At 50.3% G+C, this 11,009-nt stretch overlaps 1 protein-coding gene across 1 annotated transcript in view; it reads left to right on the forward strand.

Moving 5' to 3' along the window:
• Positions 1-9,153, forward strand: part of Otud7a (OTU deubiquitinase 7A) — a 336,492-nt gene extending 327,339 nt beyond the window's left edge. Inside the window, 1 exon segment of the mRNA NM_001447212.1 lies at positions 105-9,153. Within this exon segment, the coding sequence (NP_001434141.1) occupies positions 105-1,538 (1,434 nt within the window). The 3' untranslated portion in view covers positions 1,539-9,153.
• The last annotated feature ends 1,856 nt before the right edge of the window (positions 9,154-11,009 follow it).

The following is an 11,009-nucleotide window of genomic DNA, read 5'->3' on the forward strand; positions in this document are numbered from 1 at the left end:
ACAAAGAAGCTCCAGTATCCCAGTCTCCGCTCCACCTGTGTTCTGGCCTACATAGGGACAGCTTTTCTGTAACCTCCTTCCTTTCCTGCCTTCCCTCTCCACAGGCTCCCCTTGCACAGCCAGAGTCTCCAACGGCCTCGGCAGGGGAGGATGTACAGTCCCTGGCGGAATCGCTGGACTCGGACCGCGATTCTGTGTGCAGCAACTCCAACAGCAATAACGGCAAGAATGGTAAGGACAAGGAGAAGGAGAAACAGCGCAAGGACAAGGACAAGACTCGCGCGGACTCCGTGGCCAACAAGCTGGGCAGCTTCAGCAAGACGCTGGGCATCAAGCTGAAGAAGAATATGGGCGGGCTGGGCGGCCTGGTGCACGGTAAGATGGGTCGTGCCAACTCTGCCAATGGCAAAAACGGCGACAGCACCGAGCGCAACAAGGAGAAAAAATCCAAGTCGCGCAAGGGCAGCAAAGAGGAATCTGGAGCATCAGCTAGCACCTCGCCGTCGGAGAAGACCACGCCGTCGCCCACGGACAAGGCGGCAGGAGCATCGCCCGCCGACAAGGGCAGCGGGTCAAGGAGCGACGCCTGGAAGTACAGCACGGACGTAAAGCTGAGCCTCAACATCCTGCGCGCCGCCATGCAAGGCGAGCGCAAATTCATCTTCGCCGGCCTGCTGCTCACCAGCCACCGGCACCAGTTCCACGAAGAGATGATCGGCTACTACCTGACCAGCGCGCAGGAGCGCTTTAGCGCGGAGCAAGAACAGCGGCGGCGGGACGCCGCGGCCGCGGCCGCCGCAGCCAACGCCAACGCCAACGCCACGGCCAAGCGGCCGGCGCGCAGGCCAGAGGCAGAAGGTGCGCCAGGCCCGGAGCGCGCCTCGCCAGGCCCGCCAGCCGCGCCGCCCACGCAGCTGGTGCTCAAGCTCAAGGAGCGGCCGAGCCCCGGGACTGGAGGGAGCGCACGGGCGACTCGTGCGGCGGGCGGCGCGGCGTCCCCGGGTCTGGGCGGCGGCGCACGGCGCGTGGCTCCCGGCACAGGCGGACCGACTCCGGGCCGCAGCCCACCCGCGCCCACGCCCGCGCGCCAGAGCGTCATCCACGTGCAGGCGGCAGCCCGGGACGAGGCGTGCGCGCCGACTGTGGGCGCGCTGCGGCCGTGCGCCACGTACCCGCAACAGAACCGCTCTCTGTGGTCGCAGAGCTACAGCCCAGCGCGCAGCGCGCTGCGCACGGTCAACACAGTGGAGTCGCTGGCGCCCGGCGGAGCGGACGCCCCGGGGCCCGCGGAGCACAAGTCGCAGACCTACAGCAACGGCTTCGGCGCAGCCCGCGACGGGCTGGAGTTCGCCGACGCCGACGCGCCGGCCGCGCGCTCGAACGCTGAGTGCGGTCGCGGAGGCCCCGGGCCCGCGCAGCGGCGCTGTCAGCGGGAGAACTGCGCGTTCTACGGGCGCGCGGAGACCGAGCACTTCTGCTCCTACTGCTACCGAGAGGAGCTGCGGCGGCGGCGCGAGGCGCGCGCTGCGCGACCCTGAGGCGCCCAGGACTGCTTTTCCATCCTGTGGGTCTTTTTTTACTTGCTCTGGTCAGCCGAAGGGCCGGCGCCTCCTCAGTCAGTGCCGTGTACGTGTTTGGTCAAACGTTCCTAATGGTGCCTGAACCTACACTGATGCCACTCAGGTAGTAGACGGATAGGAAACAAGTCATACTGTTGGAAGTGGGTGTGCTAGCCTAGCATCTGCCTCGTACCTGTGGAAACTCAATAGCCATTGCAAGAGTATTTTTGTTCCTCTATACGAGAAATAAAGAAAATCGCAGCCCTTTGTTTTTAGAAGGGAGTGTTTTACATGCTTTTTTTTTTCCTAACCTAGGGACTGACCTCTTCCAAGTAGCGGTCACTTGCGTGCGGTTGATAGCACGCAGGGTGTAGAAGCAAACACGCAGCCCGGCCTGAGGTGGAGCTTCCTCTGCTGCTCCTACCTGCTTCCCACCTGGGTTCCTGGAGACCTCCAGCAGGCACCTTGCTACCCGCTGACGCTGGCCCCTTAGGACTCCCCACCTCCATCTCATAAGCAAACCCTCCTCCCACACACCACACCACACCACACCACCCCACACCACCCCCGGCTCCAACAACATTCACACTGCCATCCAAGCTGCGGGCGACCACAGAATGGGCACCGGACAACCTACCTCTCAGGGCATGGTGAGGTGTAGCGATCGCTCTCAGTGCCGGGCAGCTCAGGTGACAGGGGCTTCCCAGAGACAATTGGGGTGTAAGAAAGCAGGGTCCTGAACTCCCAATCGGATCGGCCCACCTCTTCGCCAGCATGATAGGCTGGTCATGTCTCCTTTGAAGACACATGTACAGTGAACTGTCGCTGGAGGGCCCCTTAGGAGGTGTGATCACATCCGTGCCCCAAAGGAAGGGACAGAATTGACCCCTTGGTCACTGTGTCAGCCCCCATTGGGCTGCTTTGAACCCAGCCTAGCCCCCTTCCATAGTGTAGGGGCTGAGAGAGGCCGGGAGGGAAGGAAACCACCCCTAACCCACCTGCCTCTGTCAGGGTTCAGCCAGGTTAAAGGGCTCTCTGCTGGTGGAGACCCTTCCCAGAGCGGCCCTGCTCCTGGCTCCATGCCACATTGAGGGAGCAGCCAAGTCTCCGAGCAGTCTCCTCTTTGGTGCCTCCTACATTTCTTGAGGAAAATTTAAAAAATAATGTGTCCTTAGCTACCCTGTTTTGAGCAGCAATATGCAGCCTCTTCCTTCCAAGATTACCTCTGCAGACCACTGTTCTTGGCCAAGGACACTGAGGAGCTAGTCCTCTCGAAAGAGCTAGCGAGCTTGCTTCCAGGAAATATGGATAAGATGGCTGAAATCCTCACTAACAAAACAATACTTTTATAGCCGTGAGAGCTTTAGACTAACCAGCCCCTAATAGCCCTAAGAGAAGAGAAAGCACCTGCTTATCCTCAGAAAGTACAGGAGAGGGGTTACACCTTCACTGGAGCCAGCTCGTGCAAGGATGCTTCATCCCGTGACATCCAGAGCAGCAAAAGCAAAAAATAAAAATTTTCAAAAGATGGGGAGGGATCTTTTTTTTTTTTACTTGTTTGGAAAATTATAATAAAACAACTGAGTATCTCCTGTGAGTAATTTCTTTTTTGTTTTTAATTATTCCACAGCCTGAGGAATCTTCCGTAATGTATTCAAGTTTTTGCATAAAGTGGTTCCTTAAATCAAAGTTATTTATTAAATAGAATCTTTAAGAAGTTCTTTTCAAAGTCTTACTTTTCGTGCTGAACACGATACTATAAATGTGTGGTAATTACTAATATTCATATTCCTGATAGTACTGGGGTTTCTTTTTTTACTTAGAAGGAAAAAAAAGTAGTTCCCCAAAAAAACACAAAAATCTCTCGCTGAGAGGGTTTGTGGCAGCTTTGGGGGTGGGGGGACAGTTTCTTTTAAACAGGACACCTGAGCAGCTGCTTCACCCACCAAAGCTGTAGGTCACAGAAGCCTTCGAGTCCAGCACAGTGACCTACTCTGTCTCTTCTCTCAGAGCAACCTGACTAACGTTCCCATTCAGAAGCCCAGTCCTTATACGCTGGAGGGAGAAATTCATGTTTGTCTTTCTCATACTGTGATGTTAAAACAGCTAGCTATACAAATCCTTTATCTTTTTCATGCGCTCTGCTGGAAAAAAAATAATAAATAAATAAATAAATAGGGTAGGTTGAGAATGAATGTAACTTGCTGTCATAGAGGAAACCCTCCAAAGGACAGTGGCTGTGTGCTCTTGAGGCATGATGGCAGACTCCTTTCTCCTTCGTAGCCAGGTTACTTCTCCCTCTTCCATGCAGAAGAACCAAGGGCATAGACCCAGAATGGAGCCCTACTATTCTAGCCAAATAAAGGGCCCCGTCCCCCTCAGTTTGTTCTCACTGGACTAGAGAAGGTGGAGCACCAACTGGGAGCCCAATCCAAACAGCCCCTGTGTTTAAGAATAGCCATTGCCTTCTGTGAGAAATCCAGCTTCTGTGCAGTGTTAAAACAGGGTAAGTGAGAAGGGCCGTGCGATGTGAACGTGTGGTTTCTGTGCACACAAAACCGGCTTCGGGATGCCCGAAAGAACCGGCTACCACATTCCCGGGCCAGGCTTAGTGAGTAGAAACAGGATGGGCTACATTTGCTAACAGCCCTCCTTGGCTTGGCAGCCCTTTATGGGGCAAGGAAGAGGAGAACAGCAAACCCAGCTGCTGCATTGAGAGACACTGCCCGTACCAGTAGTGAGGAGGGTTCCCCATCGGATCTGCCCGGACTTTCTGACAGGGATGGGTATCTCTAAGCAACAGCAAATGTTCAAAAGAATCCCAGGCATTTCTAACCCCCCGTGGAGATTGTTTCAGAAGTTCACTTCACATTTCCTTCACAAGCCTTGCCTGGGAATGAATGAACAAGAGACATAGTTTTTCAGTCTATTCTGTTTGTAGATGTTATGTGCTGTTGCGTTCAAGTTTGACAAGCCAACGTTAAATGGTACTGTAGAAATTATCTTTATATGATTCTGAGAAGGCGCCACAGAGCAATATCTCGCACCCTTAATTTCACAGAGTTGTCCCTTAGAAGAGGTGGACAGGGCTACACCATGTGATTGTGGAGTATCCGTGCTTTTATGTGAACCCTCTGAAACTGGGACTGTGTAAATGTTTTCTTCTTTTAAACTGAGCAGTCAGTTTGCTTTGGTTTGGTTTGGTTTGGTGTGGTTTGGTTTGGTGTGGTGTGGTTTGGTTTGGTGTGGTTCGGTTTGGTTTGGTTTGGTTTTTGTTTTTCCTGTGTATGGGTTCGTGGTGCTGCAACCATTCCTATTAATGAAAACTCTGTCACTAAGTAACTGTGCCCCCTTGCCAGTCAGTAAAACCTATTGTTTTACAAAGTTAACGTTTTCCAAAATCCCTTAACTTAGAGATTCTGGTAGCTTTTTGTCCTAAGTAGCTCAACATGACAGAAGATGAAAGCATTCATACTAGAGGGTCCCCCACCCCCACCCCACCCGTGCAGTCCCCCCACCCAATTCTCTGGAGCAAGGCCAGCTTGTAAGACAAGGCTCTTCTTTAGCAACCATAAGTTTATTTTGCAAACTCTTCTAACTGTAGAAACAGACCTTCCCCACCAAAATATATTCCACATTGAAAACAACAACAAAAAAGCAAACAAACAAGGAGAGGGTCAGGACTGTAGATATCAGTGTTGGGAAAATTTGTGGAGAAAAAAAAACAAAAGAGAAGAAGAAGAAGAAGAAGAAGGAGGAGGAGGAGGAGGAGGAGGAGGAGGAGGAGGAGGAGGAAGAGGAGGAGGAGGAGGAGGAGGAAGAAGACGACGACGACGACTGTGACAGTTGTGTGAGAATCTTTATTGTTTATGTAGAGACAGAAGGCACCTACCTCCTGTTTGAGGTTTCTTTGTTTGTGACATGCTCTGCCCTTGTGAGGACTTCTTTATTCTCAAACCCTGTGGTAATGTTCCAGGGCTTCTAGTAAGTGAGAAAGGACTTTGGTGTCTGAGTGAGCCAGCTCTGACCTTAACTGCCTTGAGATAGGGGACTGTGAGCTCCAGCTGACAGTCTCTCCGGTTCTTGGCCCCCAAAGAGACACACTGTGAAAAATCCAGATGTGGCCACTACTCCTAGCATCAGGAAACAGGCAGACCCTTCCCAAAAGCTTTAAAGTAGCAGCCATCAAGACCACTGAGTACCCTGCTGTCTTTGCTAATGTCAACAATCCATATGGATATAGATCTTCAGGGCAGGGACCTCAGTTTCCTCCTTGTTGGCTTCAGATCCTGCCTATTGCCCAGGTTTACTGGGCAGCACCAGTTCTGTTGACCTAAGGCCTGGTTCTGAAGTGTTACCTTGTTCTAACAGGACTAGGTCCAAGGAAATTCATCGTAAAGGCCACATACTCCACAGCGATGCTGGGAGTGTCTAACCCCAGACAGACCTGCACTGTGAGGAATGCCTCTAAGCAAGACAAGACTCTCAGGACAGCTCCCAACACAGACAAGACAATCTGTGAGAGAGTTCCCAACACAGGGTGAGATAGATCAGTACTGCACAGGCTTTCCCCGAAGACCCAGCCTAACCCCCACCCAGAGAGAAGAGTGAGGGGTCACCCTACAGAGATGCCGGGGCATCTGCAGGAATGAATAATCTGTACGGATATGCACTGTGTGATTACAAGACAAGCACAGAAGCCGTCATCTCCAGTCAGTAATGTGGCTATTTCTAATAAGCTTGCAAAACTTTAAAAACAAAGCTCACAAATCCTACGTTTGTATCTATGAAGTGACGCACACCTCTATACCTTTATCCTCCAAAGAGCAGCTCAAGGATGTGCATGTGCATGCATCTAACCCATCCGGCGTAAGGTGAAAAATACTAGTTGGTTTTAAGGATGAATATACATGGAAATTGCCCAGACCAAAGCAACCCGGTGATACATTGGAAATGAGCAGTGAAATCGTCTCTGTTCAGAATCTCTTTCTGCATTCTGAAGGATGGCTTTCCATGACAATTCATTTTCCCTTAACATAGTAAAAGCCGAGACCTTACAAACCCTGCCCAGTCCAATTATGTTCTTGGCCCGAGACTGGGCCGTCAACAGTGGTCAGGCACCCTCTGGCCCCAGGGCCTTTGCACGTTATTTCTTCTGTCCATCACAGCCTGCTCAGCTTTGCTTCACCTCCACCCTCCAGCAAGGCCTTCTCCAACGTTGTTACTTAAGAGGCTAACACATCCCACCCTTGATACCATGGCCAGCTTCCTCTCCCAGCCGCTGACCACTGTGTGTATTAACCACTCATTTACTCACTATGCCATAGACCCCAGGTCCCTGCAGAACGTAAGCTCCATGTAGGCAGGACTTCTCGTGTGTCTTGTTCACTGCTGTGTTCTGGTGCCTATAGAGGTGCCCGGCACACTCCAAGCACTAGGTAAAATACATACTGGTTAAAAAAAAAGAAATAGGATCACTAGTTTGATATGACACCACAAAATGCTGGTTTCATCCTTCACCGAGTCCTGGTTTTTCTCCTTCCCTTACATCTAAAAACTGTAGACTGGTTAGGAATGCATATTTCCTAGCTCGTCAAGACTGGAGATGCCAAGTTACTAGAAATGATAATGTATCACTGATAGCATCTGTGGTCACCAGCCATCTCTGAGAGGCTCCTGTGGCCAGCCCTTCCTGATAGTGTGCTCTGCTGTTTGCAGGGGACACTTTGGGTCAAACAGGGGTGAGATCAGTCCATATTGGGCAGCTGATAGGAGATGTGCTGTGGAGAGCCCCATCATACCTATGATGTCATTGGTGACCCCAACCATTCCAAAGAAGCTTTTCTAGTTGGTTCCTAGGTATCTTTATGTCCTTCCTATCCTAGACACAGTGGCACAGGTCTCCTAGCCCAGATGAAGGATCTATTCTCCAGTCACCAAAATGCAGGTTAGTGGAAGGAAAGTAACTGATTACTCTGGTGATCTGGGGCAGGGGTGGGAGACAAGACCCCTGGGACTCAATGGGTTCAACATGGCTGTGCACTGGAAGGGCAGAGCCAAGCCACACACACCTCCATGGGCACATGGGCATGGGGATGTCCTGCTCTGACAGGTGACCTCACCCACCTAGGGCACTGCTGCCCCCGAGCCTGCTCCCTCTACCAGGTATTTTCACAGCTACCTAACCACACTGTTTACTTCCTGGTCCTTTGGCCAAATTCATTCTCCTCTAAGAATCACTGGCAAATACTGTTACAAGCTGCCCATTGGACCTTTACCCTCTTGTGGCTGCGTCCTCTTTAACCCTCTTCTGTGGTTCTTGCCTTCATCTCCTGGATGCCATACTTTAGGGTTCCTCTTGGGTGTGACCCTCATAAATCCCTCTACATCTGTCTGGCTGTGCGAATGGGCCCATACTTGAATTGCCAAATATATAGTATTTACTTCATTGCTGCCCAAACAGCTTGGGCCCCTGCTCCTGCCGAGACACAAAGAGAAAGTGACTTCCCAGAGGATACTGGGCTCCTTGGCAAGTGCCTAGGAGCTTCCCAGCTCTCAGCCTCTGTATGAGCACATCGAGGTCAAATTACGACTTGGCAGGGAGAGAGTGGAGCAGTTGGTCAGCACTCACGACCCAAGCTGTTGTGTAGGCGCGAGCGTACAAAACAGACCAGCTATGTCTAAGACCCCAGTGCACAGAGACCAACCTTCCTCCAACAGAGCCAGTATGCAGTCCACGGAGCTTGGCTCTGCCACAACCCCAGGTGGCACACACTGGACCCTCAGTGACATAAATAAAGGAACACTTAGGAGCAGAAAGCAGGCTCAACTGAGTCCAAGCAGGGACTAAGCTTGGTGACCCATCACTGCCTCATCTACAGAGCCTGCACCCCACCCATCTTCATTTTTAACCAATTAGCCTCCTTGTGACTGGGGGCATTGAAGCTGATGATAACCAAGGACTTCCTTTCCCTGTATTTGCCTAGTTCCTTTAAAAGGCCATTTAACCTTGGAAAATCTCTCTCTCTCTCTCTCTCTCTCTCTCTCTCTCTCTCTCTCTCTCTCTCTCTCTCTCTCCCTCTCCTTCCTCCTCCCTCCCTCCCTCCCTCTCCTGTGACTGACTTGGGGATGAAATAGATTTCTTTTCTTTCTGTCTATTTCGTTACCTTGGGCAAAGGAAAACACTACGTCAAAAATGGGTCATAAATCATCATGTTTCGAACACGTTGTTCAAAACCGTTTCTACCCACATGTGAGTGTTTATGCTAAGTCCATACAAGTCTTCTTTTCTGTCTGGTCCATTGTTGGTGGAGAAACCCATTGTAAGAGCTGTCTAAGGTGATGGGGTCATTCCTTTGTAAAGTACTGAAGCCCTGAACCAATTTTTGCAATATGTAGTAGACCTTGCTTTCATTTTGGAAAACTTCCAGTAACAACTACTGCACTTTTTATAGAAAAACAGTATTTAATTTCTTTCTTTTATGAAAGATTATTTCAAGTAAAAATAGCTCTGTAACCCATGTGACATGGCTTCTCCATTACTTGATACAGAGAAGTTTTGATGCCTAAACAATAAAATTAACATGTTTGTAAAGCATGAGTTGACCTACTTACTTGCTCACCCATTCCTATGCACCTGACAAGAGGCCATCAGAACAAATCATCACGAAGCCCAGGAGATGGCTCAGCAAGTAAAAGCACTTGCTTCTTAACAGGATGACCTGCGTTCCAACCCTGGAACCCATGTGAAGGTAGGAGAGAGCCAATTCCAAAACACTGTCCTCTAAGCTCCAAGTGCCTGCCAGTGTAGGCAGGCGTGCACGCACACACGATATAATAATAGCAATGACAATAATAATATAAAACAGATTTTAAAAAGTCTTCGTGGCCTAACAGAAGGTTGAGATGGGCACGTGCATGCGCCAGGTTAAAGGGGAAAGTGTTTTTCCCTTTAGATGAAATGTGAATCCCAGGATTACTTTTTGCAAATGCTCAGGACATGCCTTGCATGGATGAAAACTGAAGAGGTCCTTGACATATAATCAATCACGAGGGGCTGTGAGGCTAAACAAAAAGATACGACTGCACACGTGACAGAATTTGGTTTGTGCTTTTCTGATTTCCACAGAGTAGAACTAAAGAAATGTCCTTCCCTCCTTGGAAAGAGGACAGAGTCCTGGCCCTCTCTCAGGCACAGAATTGTGCCAAGACTCAGATACATGCGTCCAGTGCCCATCGTATGTTGTGCCCTGTGCTCAGCACTGGGGCAGTGATGGAGGTTGTGGTGACCTCCCCTCCCCTACCTTGCACTGGACGGCCCCACAGGGCATGGCGCATCCTGCCCAGGGTGGGATCCAGTCTATACAACAGCCTTCGAGCGAGAAATCAAAAGCTTCTTCATCTTATAGATGAGAATAATGGAGTTTGGCACAGCAAGTTACAGAATGAGGATTTGAACCTAAATCTGCCTGGTATAAGGATGTGTGCTCTCAGGGCACTCTGCCAGTCCACAGGAGCTAGGCCCCTGCCTGATAGGAACTGCCAATCCAGGAAAGCTGACCCAGAGATCCTCATCTGGCTTCCATGAGCCAGGAGGGTGAATTAGTACAAACGGAAGAGTATTAGAATGATCTAGGCTAGCCTGTAGGGTTCTCTTACACAAGAGCCTATTTACCCCAGGTCCAGTTGAGGCCAGTAAGCTCCCATCATGTCTGGTTCTGATAGTCTCCCACACTAAGATATACAAGAGTCTTCTCAGTTCCTCTGGCTGGCAGAAAGTCCCACACCAGAAGTCTGGCTTCTCATTGGAAATCCAGAAAGGTGCTTAAAAGGTCACAGAACTGAGGGAGGCACTAGCTAACTAATCCTGACTCTCAGTTTCTATTTTGAACACACACACACACACACACACACACACAGAGAGAGAGAGAGAGAGAGAGAGAGAGAGAGAGAGAGAGAGAGAGATCTTAACCATGCCATGAAATACATATATCATTTGAAAAACAAAGATGCCTCAGGGAGCTGGAGAGATGGCTCAGTGGTTAAGAGTGATTACTGCTCTTCCACAAGACCTAGTTCAGTTCCCAGCACCCGTGTTGGGTATCTCATAATTGCTTGTAACTCTAAAGTTAGGGGATTGGATGCCCTCTCCTTGCAGACACATACATGCATGAGCATGCGTACACACACACACACACACACACACACACACACACACACACACACATCAATAAAAATAAACCCTTTTAGAGAAAAGGATGTCTCTGTTACTTTAAAGAGGGATTTTAATAGGGAGAACCGGTCAAGCTAACGTGAGAAGACTGAAAACTAAAACAGGGAGCAGAGGTTACAGAGAAAAGCCTCCAGGAGGCAGCTTTAGCTCGACGACAAAGCATTTGCCTAGTGTGTGAGACCCCGAGTTCAGTCCCTCTTTCCACATTAGCAAAAAGG

This window comes from Rattus norvegicus, chromosome 1 (assembly GCF_021556685.1).
Source record: "Rattus norvegicus strain SHRSP/BbbUtx chromosome 1, alternate assembly SHRSP_T2T, whole genome shotgun sequence".
Taxonomy (NCBI): Eukaryota; Metazoa; Chordata; class Mammalia; order Rodentia; family Muridae; genus Rattus; species Rattus norvegicus.